Source organism: Tachyglossus aculeatus, chromosome 15, assembly GCF_015852505.1.
Source record: "Tachyglossus aculeatus isolate mTacAcu1 chromosome 15, mTacAcu1.pri, whole genome shotgun sequence".
Taxonomy (NCBI): domain Eukaryota; kingdom Metazoa; phylum Chordata; class Mammalia; order Monotremata; family Tachyglossidae; genus Tachyglossus; species Tachyglossus aculeatus.
Genome location: NC_052080.1, coordinates 6,857,258 through 6,876,447, shown reverse-complemented (window position 1 = coordinate 6,876,447; position 19,190 = coordinate 6,857,258). Strand labels below are relative to the sequence as shown.

General features: G+C 42.1%; 1 protein-coding gene across 1 annotated transcript in view; it reads left to right on the top strand.

Annotated features, from left to right (window-relative positions):
- Positions 1-15,922, top strand: part of BMX (BMX non-receptor tyrosine kinase) — a 42,460-nt gene extending 26,538 nt beyond the window's left edge. The window contains exons 12-19 of the mRNA XM_038757071.1: positions 752-879; positions 2,094-2,168; positions 4,261-4,432; positions 6,925-7,141; positions 7,910-7,974; positions 11,223-11,341; positions 13,674-13,831; positions 15,555-15,922. Coding sequence (XP_038612999.1) covers positions 752-879; positions 2,094-2,168; positions 4,261-4,432; positions 6,925-7,141; positions 7,910-7,974; positions 11,223-11,341; positions 13,674-13,831; positions 15,555-15,629 — 1,009 coding nt within the window. The 3' untranslated portion in view covers positions 15,630-15,922. The remainder of the gene's footprint in view (positions 1-751; positions 880-2,093; positions 2,169-4,260; positions 4,433-6,924; positions 7,142-7,909; positions 7,975-11,222; positions 11,342-13,673; positions 13,832-15,554) is intronic.
- Positions 15,923-19,190: the final 3,268 nt, after the last annotated feature.

The window sequence follows — 19,190 nt, the reverse complement described above, 5'->3', positions numbered from 1 at the left end:
GAGAGTTTCTCCTTCCAGCTCTGCATAAGATGAAATTCTACTACTACTAATAATAATTGTGGTATTTTTAAAGTGCTTACTGTCAACCAAGCACTGGACTAAGCCCTGGGGTAGATGCAAGATAATCATGTCAGACACAGTCCCTCTTCCCCCTGGGGTTTACCATCTAAGTAGGAAGTAGAACAAGTATTTAATCCTCATTTTACAGATGAGGAAAATGAGGCACAGAGAGGTTAAGTAACTTCCCCATAGTCACATAGCAACCCAGTGGCATTACTGGGATTAGAACTCAGGTCCTCTGACTCTGTTTACACACACACAAACGCAACCATACCCAGAGACGTGAGCCTTCCCAACAACCCTTTCTGCTCAAAGGGAGAAAATCAGGAACTAGGAATGTCTTCCTGTATTGGCCTTCAAATTGTCCTAAATGAACTGAAAAAACTCGTGTCTACAACAATTTTAGAATGGAGACAGGTATTCTTTCAGCTTTTATCAGTGACTTTCACATCATAGCTACAAAAGGGAGGTGCATCATTCAGACTCATGAAAGATATATGAAAAAAAAGTAATTCTGCATTACCCCTCTCAGCTTGTTTGGGAAAGAAGGGAGAAGTAAACTGGATTCAGAAGGAGAAAATAGATGTCAGTGACTGGTTTTAAAAATAATTAGCCATATCATTCCATAATTTATTTAATTGAATTTTAGCTAAAGGAGGAGTCTCTAAACACCCTTTACCTTATTTTCCAGTGACAAAAAAGGAACCGTCAAGCATTATCATGTGCACACAAATGCTGAAAACAAATTGTACCTAGCAGAAAATTACTGTTTTGATTCAATTCCCAAACTAATCCATTATCATCAACATAACTCCGCAGGTAATTCTCTTATCTGTCTCCTGTTGTTGAATGTGAATTTCCCTTTTGTGCTGTTGCTATGGTGTACTTGGTGATGAAAAGAGCATTTTGGAATGGGAAAGTCTAGTTACCAGTGAAATCATGACTGTTTATGAATGAACAAGTTCTGGAAAATGCTAAATTCATCGTGTAATGAAGAAATTGTTCCAAAATCTCCTTATATTTTCTGTTCCAATACTTCTGCCTCTGAGTTTTGCCTTAATAGTTAATGGTGATCACATGCTGAATGCAGAGCCCTTTGCTAAGCATTTGGGAAGACACAATAAAAGCAAAACACATAATCCCAACCCACAAGGATTTTATACTTTAATGGGTGAGTTACAACTTAAAGCAGATAACCCCAGAAAAGTCAGGAGAGGAATATATTTAACAGGAGAGGGGGATCTGATCTTGGGACTACCAAAAAAAAAAATATATGCACCAGGAAGCACCTTCTGAAAAGGGATTGTTTTAGGCAAATATTTCTCTCCTAATTTTTTCCTTTCAGTTCCTTTAGGCATCATATAGTCATATAAATAAAGCAGAGTGACTCTGAAACTATGAACCAGCTTAGATCAACTCCAGCTCATTTTCTTCAGTGCTACCCTATATCTAGCCTATTGAAACACTAGGAAGAGGTCTGGGTCAAGACAAAGGTCACGATCCCGCCTGTGGTTGTAAATGTGATTTCCTTTGAACTCCTGGGACCTCTTTGGAAGACTCTCATTCTTGCTTCCTCCCCCAGGAGTCTCCCGGAGCTATGAGCTGTGATAATCCACAAGCGCCAGGGGTTTCCCCCAATTTTTCTGGTTGGCCGTTCCCTCTACGGTACCCTCAGATCTCCCCTTTCTCAGCCCGCCTCATTTGTCACCCACCCTGCTCCTCTGGCCAGCCCTTACCCGACCTTTCTTGCTCTGAAAAGGAGCAGTAAGGGATGCGGGGCTAGAGATAGGAGCACAACACAGCAAAACCCGAGTTTAGTAAAGCGAGCCCAGCTTGGGGGCCCCTAGTCAACTTCCTAGCTGATAAAATGTTCCGAGAAAATTATAAATGGTAATTCTCAGCGTACTGTATATTGGGCTAGAAATTAGGTGGGCTTATAATTAAAATGTGGCTGAAGCACTCATTTTGGAAAGCACAACTTTTGTATCAGGAAGAGGATGGATATAATATTAATGGTCCTGTTTTTATTATAGGCATGATTACCCGGCTTCGCCATCCTGTTTCCAACAAAACCACAAAAGTCCCCTCCACAGCAGCTTTGGGAACTGGTAAGCCGACAGACTTTTCAAGTCAGTTAGTCAGTCAGTCGTGTTTACTTAGCATTTACTGTGTGCAGAGCACTGTATTAGAGCTTGGGAGAGTACAATATAACAATAAACAGACACATTCCCTGCCTGCAGTGATCTTATGTAATGCTACAGTGTGTGATTTTATTTCCTCAAAAAATAAAAAAAAGAAGTTGGTTTTAACCAACTCCGTATTCTCCGTAAGAGTCCCCATGGGAAGACTGAGTTTTATCACACTGTCCCAAGACAGTGTTTTCAGATTTACTAAATATGGTCCCATTTTGACATAATCAATCAATCCATAATAGTTGTTGAGTGCTTATTATGTGGAGAGCACTGCACTTAAGCACTTGGGAGAGTACAGTACAACACAGTTGGTAGTCATGTTCCCTGACAGCAAAGGGCTAACCCGCACCCTCCTAAAATTTTGTTGATTAGTATTGCCAAAGCTTCTCTTTGCATGGTGGAGAGTTCTAACAATGAGTCCACTGGGGAGTGGAGAATAGAGTCTGTTTCTCGCTTACCAGATTCTCCCCCATAGCAGCATGCTGTGCACACAGTATATTGCTGCTGCTGATTATGATCATTGATCACCAAATGCGTGGTTTATTCTGTCAAAAGCACAATATATTATATTGCTATAGAAGTCACAAATTTTCACAAATTTATCTTCTGGGAGAAACCAGGTTGACATGGCACCCTGCCCTCCTTGCAGCTCTTTGAAATTTCCATTCCTCGTCTATCCCATGCATGCCACCCCCACTACTTCCCTAAACCTCTGCTATTACGATCTCATGGTTCCCATGCCCCAGTAGCCAGACCAGCCTCAAGTAGCTTTTATAAAAAAAACTTCTTACTCTAGTTGCCCTGCCCCTTCCTGGTCTTTACAGCCTGCTCCTCCCAGGACTTGCAAAATCATAGGTATGGGACAAGACTGCCTCAGACAGAGGCAACATGGGAAGAGGCCAACAGCGTTGTCTTCTGTCATCTCTCCTCAACCCCACCAGTCTGTCCTGTCCTGTCCTCTTGGTTTGGAGGTTCCGGGAGGCAAAGACTGCAAGGAATGGAGGGGGAAGGGTGGGAAGTCAAGTGTGAAGGAAAAAAGCACACCACTAGGAGGACCATGGATTCAAGGAGGATTGGGTTTGGGAGAGCAGGGTGTGAAGCACATATAGGAGACCCAGGGAACAGAAGTTGCATTAAGCCCCAAGAAGGGTGGAGATGGCCTGAAGGGCAGGAAAGAGGCCGGGGAAAGTGGGAAAGTAAGTGGACATTGGGGTAGAACACTGCTTCACCCCAATGGGAAATTTACCCATCTATTGTATTCCAATTTATATGCCCAGATGAGGATTGTGTATCTGTTACCACCTAGTGAATGCTGTTGATTAAACAGTGTGGCCTAATGGAAAGAGCACAGTCCTTAGACTTCCAGGCCTGTGCTCTTCCCATTAGACCACATTCTAATCTGGACACTGCCACTTGCCCGCTGTATGACCTTGGGCAAGACCCTCAACTTCTCTATGCCTCTTCTCTTCACCAGCAAAATGGGGATGAAATACCTTTTTTTCTTCCCCCCACATTCATTCATTCATTCAATTGTATTTATTGAGCGCTTACTTTGTGCAGAGCACTGTACTAAGTGCTTGGGAAGTCCAAGTTGGCAACACATAGAGATGGTCCCTACCCAACAACGGGCTCACAGTCTAGAAGGGGGAGAAAGACAACAAAACAAAACATGTGGACAGGTGTCAAGTCATCAGAATAAATAGAAGTAAAGCTAGATGTACATCATTAACAAAATAAATAGAATAGTAAATATGTACAAGTACCATAAATAGTAATAAGTCTGTACAAAGACTGTGAACCCCACTTTGGGACAGGGACTATGGTTTGACTATCTTGTATCTTTCCCAGCACTTAACACATCATGAGTGCTTAACAGTCCACAATCATTACTATTATTATTATTACCACTACTACTACTACTAATAACACCAGGATTCTCCTTAGAATGTTGTCTGCATCTGCCTCCTAGTCTCTAGGGTCATTAATGGTAATCTGTTTTACCAACTAGGAGTTTGGGAACTGAAACGCGAAGAGATTGTCCTGATAAAGGAATTGGGTTGTGGACAATTTGGAGTGGTGCACTTGGGGAAATGGAAAGGGAAATATGATGTTGCAGTAAAAATGATTAAGGAAGGAGCAATGTCAGAAGATGAATTCATACAGGAAGCCCAGACCATGATGTAAGTATCCCAAGTTAAGTGAAGAAATACATTAGAACCTCCGGGATTTAAGGTTAATTTATGAGATTATCCCTTGTTCAGAATGTGAACAAATTGAGATCTCAACTCTTAAATTTTGAAGCGTGTTTTTTTCATGAAGCATAGTCATCACAAACCTGTAAAACTCTGGAGCATACTTGGGAATTCATAAATCATGTCATGCAGGGAAGTTTGGGATTTAGGAAAGAAAAGGATATAAACCCTCCAAGGTCACCATGTTGGTGGAGCGAGAAGCCGTTTGACAGATTGGTTACAGAGTTATGACAGGGTGATAACTGGATTTTCAGTTTTTCAGAATGTTCTCATGCCTTTTTAATAAATTTATTTTACTTGTGAATTTTTCCATGACATGTTCTTAAAGCCTTTGGAAAGATCTGAGAAGCAGCATGGCTCAGTGGAAGGAGCAAGGGCTTTGGAGTCAGAGGTCATGGGTTCAAATCCCGGCTCTGCCACTTGTCAGCCGTGTGACTTTGGGCAAATCACTTAACTTCTCTGTGCCTCAGTTCTCTCATCTGTAAAATGAGGATTAAGACTGTGTGCCCCACGTGGGACAACCTGATCATCTTGTAACCTCCCCAGCGCTTAGAACAGTGCTTTGCACATAGTAAGCGCTTAATAAATGCCATCATTATTTTTATTATTATCTTTAAATAAAAGGGAAGTTTTAAATCCTAGGCTTCAAAGGGTTTCAATACTGTTCCCATACCAAAGCTGTCATGGGGTTGAACTTTGAGGTGAATGTTTCTTTTGTCAGTCAGTAGCACACTTAGCTGACCCTGCCATTATAGTGACCTAAGTTTCAAGTCTTGGGGCCAAAAGAAGATAAAGTTTTCAAGCAAAATGGAGTTCTAAGTCCACTGAGGGGCAGGGACCATATGAAATGCCCATCTCTGTATTCTCTCATAGTGCTTAGTACGGTGCTGTGTGCTCCATAAATGCCTAATAACTACTATTACTACTACTAATGGGATCAGACTCAATTTGGAGTCTCTTTATTCCTGCTTGGAATCACTTGGGTTTTGTCATAGACCTGGGATGTTCAAGGCTGGAAATTCAGCTGAGAAAATCTATAGTAGCAAAAATGATGGCGTCGCTCCTGGAGTGGGAATCGCATCTCCGCAGTTGCCCTTATCACCTCCATGGAGTTGATAATAATAATAATAGTATTTGTTAAGCGCTTACTATGTGCAAAGCACTGTTCTAAGCACTGGGGAGGTTACAGGGTGATCAGGTTGTCCCACGGGGGGCTCACAGTCTTCATCCCCATTTTACAGATGAGGTCACTGAGGCACAGAGAAGTTAAGTGACTTGCCCAAAGTCACGCAGCTGACAGTTGGCGGAGCCAGGATTTGAGCCCGTGACCTCTGACTCCAAAGCCTGGGCTCTTTCCACTGAGCCACGCTGCTTTCTCCAAGTTGATACCTATTGGCACTGACATCCCTTTTGGCAGCAATCAAGTCCAGATCCGTTGCTACCATTCCACTTGAGAGATCTATATTGGGCTATCTGGGTCTTTAGAAATATGATACAGCACGTCTAGAGCTATTACAGTCAGGACCGTATATTTGGACTAGGAGAGAGGAAGAGGATGCAGTTAAAAACTCTACTTATTATAATGGGAGTGGATATTCCGCATATCCCGGCTCCGCTAATTGTCAGCTGTGTGACTTTGGGCAAGTCACTTCACTTCTCTGTGCTTCAGTTCCCTCATCTGTAAAATGGGGATTAAGACTGTGAGCCGCATGTGAGACAACCTGATCACCTTGTATCCCCCCAGTGCTTAGAACAGTGCTTTGCACAGTCAGTGCTTAACAAATAACATTATTATTATAATATCTAGAGGAAATATTAAATTAACACTCAAAAGTATAAAAGATACATTTAAGAGAGTTGTATGTCTTGCCACCATGACCACAGTCACTTTAAAGGGCCACTGTCCCAGACTAATTACCCTGTATATGAATAAAATATTCTGAAAGGAGCACGATTCTTCTTGAATACTCATGCTTTCTGAACAAGAAACACTCCTTTTCTCTCTTTCTCTCTCCAAGATGGGAGGGGAGAGAAGTCAAACCCTCTGTAATATCGGGGTGATGCCAACATAACATCTCGGAAGGCATCTTAAGCTAGTGTAGAGAGGACGAGACTGGAAATCAGATGACGTAGATTATAGCTCTGCCACTTGCCTGCTGTATGACTTCGGGAAGTCACTTAACTGCTCTGCATTTCAGGTTCCCCATCTGTAAAATAATGATAGAATACCTGTTCTCCTTCCATCTTATACTGAGACTTGTGGAAATAAGACAGGGACTTGATCTGATTTTGTTATCTTATTTCAACCCTGGATTTAATAAAGTGTGTATAGTAAGTACTCACCATCATTACTGTTTAAAGTAACGGGGAAATATGAGAAGGAATTCAAAATTCAAATTGAACAGAATGTTTTGTTCCAGGAAACTTAGTCATCCTAAGCTCGTTAAACTCTATGGAGTGTGCACCAGGAGATATCCCATCTATATAGTGACTGAATACATCCCCAACGGCTGTTTGCTGACCTATTTAAAATGCCATGGAAAGCAACTCCAATCCATTCAGCTGTTGGAAATGTGTCATAACATCTGCGAAGGTATGGCCTTCTTAGAGAGTCTTCAGTTCCTACACCGAGACTTGGTAAGCAAAGTGTTTTGTGTTCAAGGAATGAAAGGGGAGTAGGTGGATATAAAGCAGCCTAGTGTTGTACTTGGGAATTAACTAAAGCAGATGGGGAGGAAAGAATTTGTTCTAATTTAGCGCATACTGAGAATTGTTAATTCTAACCAGTCATTTATTCCTCAAGGAAATGCCTTGTGCCAAAGTAGTCATTTGCTAGGAACTAGAAATATAAAACCCAGAGGCACATACACTTTTCTGGGTGTATTTGACTTGAAATCTAGCTACAGAGAATGTTCTGGACTACATTTTGAATGAATCCCTTTGACTCATCCTTCATCATTTCATTTAGCTTATAGTGGAGCAGATTCTGTCATTGAGAAGGGAGTAAACTCACTTTCTGGAGGGCAGTTAATCTTTTAAAGTCACAAGCACCCATTAAGTCCATGATCACTTTATGGCCACTAACTGGTATCCCGAGGGCCAAAACGTATTCCTCTTTCCTCTGAGACTAATAGTTAATCTGATGGTGGGACTGATGATGAGTTTAGTGGCTCATGATTGGTGTGGGTGAATTGAGAGTATTCACTTATGTTTTGGGGTTAAAGAAGAAAGAGATTGATGCGAGGAATAAAGAATTGACAACCGCACGTAAGAAAGATAAAGTATTCAGACACTTGGCACTTTGGTTTCTAAGTGAACACTCTGCCTGTTGATAAGGAACCAAAGTTAATCAATCAATTCTCTTTTCTGTTAGCATTCATCCCATTTTCTTTTCTCGTTCTCAAGGCTGCTAGGAATTGCTTGGTTGATGGTGATCTGACTGTGAAAGTAACTGATTTTGGGATGACAAGGTAAGTTAAATGTTCAAGGTAGGCTTCTAAGGACATTGGACTATGGAATTCACCCTGGTACGAATCCTAATCTTCTCCCACCTGGTTTACTGTGATAGTGTATTTACTAGTGTCCTGTCCTCTAAGCATCACTCTTTTCAAAGTCTTCCACATAAAGCTGTTTAGATCATCTTTCACAAATGCCAAACGGAGCCCATAATTCCTCAGAATCCAAAGCAGAGTGGCTCAGTGGAAAGAGCATGGGCTTGGGAGTCAGAGGTCATGGGTTCTAATCTCATCTCCGCCACTTGTCAGCTGTGTGGCTTTGGGCAACTCACTTAACTTCTCTGTGTCTCAGTTCCCTCATCTGTAAAATGGGGATTAAGACTGTGAGCCCTACGGGGGACAACCTGATTACCCTGTATCCCCCCCAGTGCTTTGAACAGTGCTTGGCACATAGTAAGCACTTAACAAATGCCATTATTATTATTAATAGTCCTCCTTTGCCTCTCGCGTAAAACCCATAATCTTGACCATTGGTTTTAAGGCTCTCCATCTACAGGTTCCCTTGTATTTTGCTTCCCTTTTTCCCCACTAATATGTTGTTCCCATGCAGTCATCCCTCACACGGTCAACTGTCCCACCTCTGACCTCATTCCATCCGATACTTGGTTTGCCTTCCCCCTACGGCCTCATGAAATCACATTTTTCCATTTCTTCAAAAGCCCTTCTAAGAAGTCACCTTCCAGTGAGGCATTAACTGATTAATCCCCCTCCTCTACTGGTCATGGCAGCATCACCACCTCCTCACCCCTGTGGATCATCTTTTTCAGTTAATTATTTATTTTCTTCTTATGTTTGTGCTTTTTTCTGTGTTCAAGAATTCCTAACATTTGAATCTAATTTTCAAATTGTACTTGTCTCCCCATTAATCCATAAACTCCTTGAGGTTAGGGATAGTGGCATGAATTTTCTCAATTTCTTAAGTGCTTTAGTGTTTTCCATCTACTCAGAGCTCAGTTGCTATTGTTAATTGTGATGATGTGTAAAGTCTTGATGGAGCATAAAGGGCTGGAAAGTAATTTCTGAGAACATGTTGCATGTTTATCAAGCAGAACTATTATTTTCTAGTTAAAGGATCATCACAGAAAATAGGATTTAAGTAACTTCTATCTTTGCTGAATAACATTTTTTACCTTAAACACAGTAAGAAAGGCCTCTTTCTGATGCACAAGTAGGCTATGAAATTTGTATTCTTCATTCCATAAAGTTTTCCATAGACCTAAGTAGGGTGTGAGACTGACCTTTTGAGATAATATTGTTGGCGTTAACCATTTTACTAGTAAATCATGCTACTGGAAACATTTTTCCTTTGTCTTCAACTGTAGGAGTAAGGACAGAATGTTTACTTTAGTTGTGAATTTCCTGCCTTCCCGTCTTTCATCACTTGGGTTCCCAACCCTAAAGTTGTTTAAACTGTAGGGTAATTTCTTTTTGTATGTGTGTGCAGGAAAAAGAATGCAGGTTTCATATTTGTGAGTTAGCAGATAAAAGAACAATGTGTTTTTTCCAAGCTTGTAATTTTCTAAAGTAGGCCAAAAATGTAGTTTCAATTATGCTGACTTTTTGCCTTGCGTGTCTGACACAGGGCAAGATTAAAATGGTATCATAGGGGAGAAGGGAACTTTAAGATATCCTTAAATTCAACCTCGTGTTGTTAGCAACAGCATTGGCTGGACCTACTTCAGTAGAAAAAGTAATGTTGTTGATCATCTGTGAGTACAATGCACTGTACTAAGTGCTTGAGAAAGTAGAAAACAAGTACAAAACAAAGTCACTGCCTGATGGAAACTTTCCTCTTTTTTACAGATCCTTCTAATGTTAAATTTTGGAACTGTTTAACAGCTAGGTCACTGAAACTTTATACTTATTTCATGTGTGTGAGAAAAGTGTTTATAAGTAGCCCATGTAATGGTTTAGATTTAGAAAAAACTTCCATTTTAAGATATAATTTGAAAATTTCCTACAATAATCGTAAAATCTTTAAGGTGACTTTTAAACAGCAGTTAAGGTGCTTTGGTTCATTATTCTCATACCCTGAGAATGGGAAAAATCCTAGGGGTTTTTTTCCCCCAAAATAAAATATAAAGAAATACGGAATATTAGGGAAAAGCTACAGTGAAAAAATCATTTGGAAATCTTCGTCTCTGCTAAACCAGTTTTTCCAATCTTTATAATTGCACTAAAAACCCTCTTAAGAAGCGCTTGCTTATTCAGACTCCCTTTCTAATGTTCTGATTCTATAATTGTATGTTTTCTCCCAAATGCTAATAAGAAATCCTTTATAGCTAGTTCTTGGAAAAATCATATTAAGAAGGCCTTATTGTTTTTTATTTATAAATCACCTCAAATTTAGGAAGGTAATGCCTGCTCACTGAGTAGTAATAGCAAGTGAGGCCTAACAGAATAAACTTAATTTGTTGAACTATTTTCATTAAAAAGTTCGAAATTTAAATATTTCAAAATCACACAGTCTGAAGGATCCTAGCAGTAAACTTGGAATGCTTTCTCTACTCCAGTTTTTTTTTTTTTAATTGTATTTGTTAAACACTTGTTATGTGCCAGGCACTATGCAGTGCTGGGCTAGACACAGGCTAGTCGGGTTGGACGCAGTCCATGTCCCATATGGGGCTCACCGTCTTAATCCCCATTTTACAGGTGAGGTGACTGAGGCCCAGGGAAATTAAGTGACTTAGGTCACACATCAGACAAGTGGTGGAGTCAGGATTAGAACTCAGGTCTTTCTGATTCCCAGACTAGTGCTCTATCCATTGGACCAAGCTGCTTCTCCCCACTTATTGGTTGTGGCTACTGGATGAGACTGCAACAAGTGTTACACTTTGAGATCCACTGCACATTAACTCTTTTTTGTTATTATGGCAATGGCATATTGGAAAGGATCATTTCCTGAATGCTATTCTTAAATATAATCAATCTACATCCAGAGCCTTAGTTCAGTGCATAGCACCCAATAGGTGCTTAATACATACTGTTACTACTATGATTACTAATCCTTTGCACAGGTCCTCAGTGGGGCTGGCTTCAGATATTTGTCTGTCCTGAAAAAGAACACAATTTGCCACTCCCTTCCGTTCCATTTGGCGTCAGTACATTACTTTGCACAAGCAGGGCAGATAGTGACTGTTCTGGGTGGGAGTTGCAAATGTCAGTTCATTGTGTGGTGACCAAGTCTCGTTCTTCCCTTCTAGGTATGTTCTGGATGACCAGTATGTCAGCTCGGTAGGAACTAAGTTCCCTGTCAGGTGGTCCGCACCTGAGGTTTTTCACTACTCCAAGTACAGCAGCAAGTCAGACGTGTGGGCCTTCGGTAAGAACGCCGATGGACGGCATACTGCAAATATTTCATAAGCCAAATCCCAAAATTAATACAGTCCTCAAACCCAAGTCCATCCCCATTTGCCAAGCGAAAATAAATAGTCTGAGTGACCTGGGAAGTGACGGGCAAGGGATGGACCTAAATGAGTTTGCATTCTTGGGTTGTGCATCATGGTGGTAATGACATTGTAGAGAATATATATCCTGCTGGATGCTTGCCAAGATTTAGAAGTGATGCAGACATATTTCAGCCCAGATTTCAAATTGCTTCACTTTTTCTAGAATTATGACCCTGAGATTCTGTTATGGCAAAATGGGGAGATGTGCAGCATTTCTGTGATTTCCATTTAGCCCCTCTCTGGCTTCAGTTAATCTCTTTTTCTTGTGAAAATCCATATTTTGTCTCATTACCCAAAGGAGAATTTATTGAAAAATTGTTCCAGACTGTGAAAAAAGGGTAGCTGCTCTGAAATGGCAATTGTGTGTGCTTTATTACTGAGTCCTACTGCCCTCAGAATTACAATGCGGCCGTACATTTTCAGTCCTTATCCAGCCAGTGAAGTAAAAGGAACAAGGCTATCTCAAAGCCAATGAATAAATTAAAGGCAAACTGAATATTAGAGTGCAATTATAAGAATTTGTGCTTCTGATGGCTAGCTAGAAAAATAAAGCCCAGCCTTGCCAGTTAACAAATATTCAGGCTCATCATCTGTCCTCTTTCCCCCCCACCCCACTCCCCTGTCTTAAGCTCAGGAAAGGCCCGTCAGTATTGTAAGTGTGGATTAAAATCGTCCGGTGGGTCTTAAATTGTTAAGTGTCAGTCAGTGAATTATTTTTTAATACAGTAATTTTGGTGTAATCCTTCACCCCCTTTTCTCCAACTTCCATTGATGTCTGTTATTCAGTACCAGACTGGCCAGGAATACTTGGGACAGAGACTTGAATGTTACATTGAATTTGTCCATGTAAAAATGCTTTAGAACAGCCCTGTAGAGAGGCACCCCTAGTAACCATTCACACTAGTTGAATATCAGAGCCTGTAACAAGTCCTCCCTAGGCTGGGGAAAAATTCTGAACCTGTTTTCATAGCTGCCTTAATAGGAAATGATCTTTTTTCTCCAAATTTTCAAATGGTCTCATTAGTAGAGATGTGTTACTGTAGAAGGAGAAGCAGTAGCTGTGCCCTGCCATCAAACAGTAATTTGGCAAGACCAAATTAATAACTTGCTTTGACAAGCTAGAGGCCGTAGTGGGCCTAAAGCTAAAAATTGCACAAATATGCTAAAAACAAAATTGCAGTTGTCCAAATAATAATAATAATAATAATAATAATGACATTTATTAAGCACTTACTATGTGCAAAACACTGTTCTAAGCGCTGGGGAAGTTACAAGGTGATCAGGTTGTCCCACGTGGGGCTCACAGTCTTAATCCCCATTTTACAGATGAGGTAACTGAGGCACAGAGAAGTGAAGTGTCTTGCCCAAAATCACACAGCTGACAATTGGCAGAGCTGGGATTTGAACCCATGGCCTCTGACTCCCAAGCCCGGGCTCCTTCCACTGAGCCACGCTGCTTCTCAAATGCAAAGACCTTCCTTTCCTGCCATTTTTAGGCATCTTGCAAGAAGAGACACGGAGGGCCTATGGAGATAGGAGGAGGCAGGTTTGAATTTTCTCCTCGATGGGTGAAAGATCATCTGTCCTGTCAGGCCCATCTGCCTTGAAGAAAATCCCTACCGAAGGCAAACTCAGTGCAGGAACTTTTGAGTTTGGCATTTAAAATTCATTCTATCAGTCAGATTTACTGAGCACTTATTGTGAGTAAATCACTGTACTAAGCACTTGGGAGAGTACAAAATAGCAATAATCAGACACATCCCCTGCCCACAATGAGCTTACACTCTAGGTAACTGATATTTCTGGACAGAACAGCATGACCTAGCTGAAAGAACATGGGCCTGGGAATCAGATGATTTGGGTTCTAGTCCCAGTTCTGCCGCTCCCTGCTGTGTGACCTTGAACAAGTCACTTAACATCTCTGTGCCTCAGTTTCCCCATCTGCAAAATGGGGATTCAATACCTGCCTTCCCTCCTACTTTGACTGTGAGTCCCATGTGGGACCTGATTATCTTGTATCTACACCAGCGCTTAGTGCAGTGCTTGGCATGTAGTAATCGCTTAATAAATACCACAGTTATCATCAGATCCATTTAAATGAAGTGGACTTGACTTCAGTATACGAAGTGCGTTTCACCAATTCCTTATTGTTTGACCTTTATTTTCTTTTAATGCTCAACACCCAACCGGTGGTCTTTGTTATAGGGATCCTGATGTGGGAGGTTTTCAGCCTGGGGAAACAACCCTACGAACTCTACGACAACACCCAGGTAGTGGAGAAGGTTTTCCAAGGTTATCGGCTCTACCGACCGCAGTTAGCTTCCGACACCATCTATCAGATCATGTACAGCTGCTGGCATGAGGCAAGTGCACTTGTTCATTTGATTGGCTATATTGGTTTCGGGGGATTCTCGGGGAGACGTGATGCTCTAACCGTCTTATCGCATGTGGTCCTGACCCTTCTGCCATGTTCCCCAAGGCGCCTCTTTTCCTTAGACCCCCTCAGCAGTAGAATAGGGTTGTTTTCTGGAAGATAAAGTTGGTTGGAACATTTTGATGCCTTGTAGCCAACATCCAACCTAAATATAAAGCAAAGCACTGTGACTCTGTGGATGTTATTTTTCCCCTGAAACGGAAGCTTTGGAATCCTCTGATATTAGGGTCTGAAAGAACTGAGCCTGGTTTATGCCTGAAGCCGGGCTAGGGGTGGAGAGGTTGGGCACTCCAGAGAGCCCAAACAGGGCCCTGTGCTGGCTCAGGGAATGGTGAGGAGCCCCCTTCAACACTAGAGCATCTTGACACTAGCTCCACATCATCACTGCTCCGGCGCTTACTCCTGCCCCATCAGGGTTTCCTCCAGGTCTGAGAAAGATGGGTAGCAGAGGAAAGGATATCTGGCCTGGACCAGATTGATAGCAGGAAAGGTAGCAACATGAGACTCTCGCTTGTCTAATACAGCAGTGCTTCCTATCAGGAAGGCCAGCCCAGATAAAGTGGGCTGCATATGGAGCTGGGAGTTCACTCGGGAAGACATGTGACTTCATGGTATTAAGTTGTAATGGGGTTGTCCTGGGCCCAGCTCTGAACTCCAGGTGCCATTGCTGAATTGATATTGACGAAAAAGATCTATGGAACTTGCTAAAGCTTTGCAGTCCACTTTTTAAGATGTAGAATCCCTGCCCGAATGTGACTCATTGTCCTCCTACTATTGTGGCGGGTGACAGTCAGCGTAAATTATAAGGAGATGCCTCACCATAGAGTTTATGCTACAGCTTCTCAGCTCCTTCGCTTCCCAAAAGTGCCGGCATCAGCACACTGTATGCAGTTGTACAGTCAGATCTCTGGAGCAGTGGAAAGACGGAAATGTTTTCCAGCAGGGCAGCCTTGGTCATTGGGAAGCAGCGTGGCCTAGGAGAAAGAGCATGGGCCTGGGAATCAAACGTCCTGGGTTCTAAGCTTGGTTCTACCACTTGTCTGCTAGGTGACATTGGACAAGTCGCTTTTAACTTCTCTGAGCCTCCATGTCTTCAACTGCAAGTGGGGATTAAACAGTAATAATAATAATGGCATCTATTAAGCGCTTACTATGTGCAAAGCACTGTTCTAAGCGCTGGGGAGACGCAAGATGATCATGTTGTCTCGTGGGGCTCACAGTCTTAATCCCCATTTTACAGATGAGGTCACTGAGGCTCAGAGAAGTTAAGTGACTTTCCCAAAGTCACACAGCTGACAATTGGCGGAGCCAGAATTTGAACCCATAACTTCTGACTCCAAATCCCGTGCTCTTTCCACTGAGCCACGCTGCTCCTACTCCCTCCTACTTAGACTATGAGCCCAGTGTGACCCAGAGATTGGGTCACATTATTTAAGACCTGATTATCTTGTATTACCCCAGTGCATGGTACAATGCTTGGCACGTAGTAAAAACACTTAAATACCCTAAAAAGTCATTATCGTTATTTTTCCGTAATTCCTCTCCTCTTATTGTCTGTCAACCTGAGCGTATTATAACAATATTTCTGAGTGTATTATTGTTTAGAAACAGTAAATATAGTGACAAAACTATTGGCTTTTGTTTCCACGTAGCAGCCAGAAAAGCGTCCCACCTTTCAGCAGCTTTTATCTACCATTGAACCTCTCCAAGAAGGTGACAAGTCTTGATGAAGAGAGGCCACAAAGCTTGGTTGTGAATGTTGGTGACCGCACCTTCAGGTTTTCAAGTGGAAACGAGGGAATGGATGATCAGAAATCTAGATACATCAATTCAGTTTTACCCTGTTTATTGTTTACCCTTTAACTCACTGAGAAATTGAACAAGGTAAGATTTCAAAAGAGAGCTCTTAAGATTGTGGGGGGTGAGTGGGGTGGACTTGTAGTTATCAAAGGACGTACCGCAGAGGAATATTTGCATTTGTTTATTCTAAGAATGGACCTGTATTGGTTTTTTAAACTTTGAACAGGAAATGAAAAATATTAAAATTTTTGAGGTTTATTCGTTCATACAGAATACTTGTTGTGTTCCTCAAGCCTTTATCATCACCATCAACAAACGATTTGTTGATTTTTTACAGGGCACATGTCTCTGTCCAGGAGACGGTGAAGTTTGTAGAATTTTGGCCAGATTCGGTTCCTGTCTTCACAGAGCTTACAGACTAGGGGAAGAGTGGATAAGCAGATCTAAATATAATAGAGATAAATATCTCCTGAAGGTTGACTAGGACAAAATAGCATAGATTGTTTAGATCATACATATGACCACAGACATGAGATGAGGAGAGTCGGCAAAAGCCTCTTTGGGGAGGATTGAAGTTGAACTCTAAAGAGTCAGGTGGATGCAGAATGGCAGAGGGAAACTGTGAAGGAGTTGCTTATGTTGAATAATGGAACAGGTGAAAGATGAAGGGTTATACACTAAGAACAGCAAATAGGTTTGCCTGGCTATACTGGAGAGGTGAGGTAGAGGTGTTAGTGGGAAATGAACACAGAGAGAGAAAGCAGGACAAAAATGCTAGGTAGCCTTGAAGAGCCTAGGAAGTAGTAGTTTGTGCTGATTATTGGGGGATTGAGCTGCCAGAGGGGTCAGTCAGACGTTACGTAGCAATGGAAATGTGAGCTCTGGAAAGAAAGTTTACAATGATAAATCCATCTCTCTCCTGATATAATTCTTGAAGAATGTAATATTCCAGAAAAAGCAGATAAATGTCCTTTGTAAATCTGTATTCCTTAAAGAAAACATCTGGCCTCACTAGCCATAAGGGAAGGAGGAAAATTTTGGCAAGGAGAAATGATCTGATTTTGGGGGTGTTGGTGTGTACCTTCTCCAATTCCTTACTTGGGAATATGCTGCATCCCTGATGCAGTTTGCCCCTTGGAAATAAGAGTTTTCTGTTTTGGGAGATTTTTCTAAGAGCTTTTGATGAATCCAAAGGTTGATTTGGGGCATTTGAGTTACTATAATTATCAATTCACTGTATTTGGGGGAGGTTTGGGGGAGCAAAGGGACAAGAATGGCCATTCTTTGTCTTTTTGGTGTTAGAGGAAATCCTTGTGGCTTCCACTATATCAGCAAGCTAATAATAATAATGGTATTTGTTAAGTGCTTACTGTGTGCCAGGCACTGTTCCTAGTGCTGGGGCGGATACAAGCAAATTGGGTTGGGCATAGTCCCTGTCCCACATGGGGCTCACAGTCTCAATCCCCATTTTCCAGATGAGGTAACTGAAGCACAGAAAAATGAAGTGACTTGCCCTAGGTCACACAGCAGACAAGTCTTGGAGCTGGGAGTAGAACCCATGACCTTCTGACTCCCAGTCCTGGGCTCTATCCGCAATCCCGTGCTACTTTTCTAGCACAGACAGAGGCCTTCAAAATCAACTTTGCTCTTTCTTTCTTTATAAAAACATGAACACTGGGAAGCAACTGTACATTGAATAATGTAGTCCAAACACTCATCGGTTATCCATCGTTGAAGCGCATTCCACTGCACTATCAGAAGCGTGAAGAACTGACTTGTTCCCCGTTGAGATATGTAAATCCAGCCCTGTCCCCTCTGAGATACAGAAATCCGTCTCCACTTACTTCCCTATCATCACCACTTCCTGGTCCACAGCTTTCCTGCCTCATTTCCGTGCACCTTGATCTCACCTCATTATCTCCCCTGTCCCCCAAAGTTCTTCTATTCTGTTTTTATTCTTTTAGTTTCCATCCCTTTTGTTAACAGTTCATGATTGTTGCTGTTAACCCCACTTTCATTGCCACTGGCTCCCTATCCATAGCTTACTGGGGATCCCGGGGACCTGGAGAGAAGAGCAGGTGATTGATTGGCTGTCCGAAGGAGATTTGGAAGGGGGTTGCCTCCTCAAACCTCCTAACCCATTGACCTTTTCAGTCACCTCCACTATTGCCAATACCTACCTTCCACGAACCCCACCCCATTCTGGATCTAGTCCCCAAGCTCTGAGACTATAAAAGGTAGGAATTGAAAGCCGCAGAATGGGACGCCACTGGCAGTGGTGGCATTCACAGGAACAGCTGTTTAAGAAATAAATCAAAGTCTGGAGAATTGAAATAGAATTGAAAAGCCATGGAATGACAGGGGAGACAGTGGTTGGATTTGGGATGTGGAGCAAATAATTGATTCTACCCGTAAGAATTGCCCACAGACCTCTAGTCTTCGAACGTTTGAGCCTGAGGATCACTTTGGTGGGGGAAATAACCCACACTGCACTTCAACCTATTCCTCTTGAGCCGGTCAGTTTGAGGAAAAGAACACATGGCCTCAGTCCCTGTGTACAACTTGCACTGGAAACATCCAGCAGTTTGCATGAATGCCAGGTTGCCGTGAGAGCTAAAGAGGACACTCATCCTGAACTGCAAGGATCTGGGGCCGGCAGCAGCAGTATCATGCTGACAGACAACGGTGAAGTCCCCCACCAATTCTCCTTTGAGAGGCCAGTATCATTCCTGTTCCTTTTTAATAGCTGACCACATTGCATAAACACAGTCAATTTGCCTGCCTCACCTTTGGGTCCTTTAGTTTGGATGTGCCTTCCCTCTCCCTCACTCAATTCCATTTTCTGCTGGTACGGTTTGTTTTTATCGGCGACTGTCAAACCATTACTAGATGCACTCAAACTAAATCGCTTTTCTGGTCCGTTTTAGTTACTGAAACCTTTATAGACTAAATTGGAAAGTCCTTTTTTGGCAGGAAAATTAACTTCAGGAAACCTCTCTGAGTGGTATGCGCTAGATAGTTGGTCTTGGATTTTTCTGATCATGTAGTCCAATCGGTAGACATCGGATCAGAGAAAAGGGAAAGTCCTTCCTATCTGGACTCGGCATTTCTTTCTGAACTGTGTATGTTTGCCGAGGATACAGTCATTGACAACCAAGCTGTAGATCTAGGACCCAAACGGGCCCTTCATCACCAACCAGTGCCTGACTCCTGAAAAAATATCTTTTCCAAATCAACTAATCCAACCACCCAGCCGGGCCAAATTGTCTTCATCTCCCTGGACATCTCATCCTGCAAAGAAGCAATTTCTTCTTTTATTTGTCTCTAATGTGAGTGCTCTCAGTATGGAAACATGGGGGTAATGAAGCTTTGAAATAGCAATAAATAAAAACCCCTGTAGATGTGCACACTGATGCATTAACATTCCATGTAATGATTTTTGGCAGAGCAGGAACAGTTTTCTGTAGAGAGCTGAATTAACCTCCACA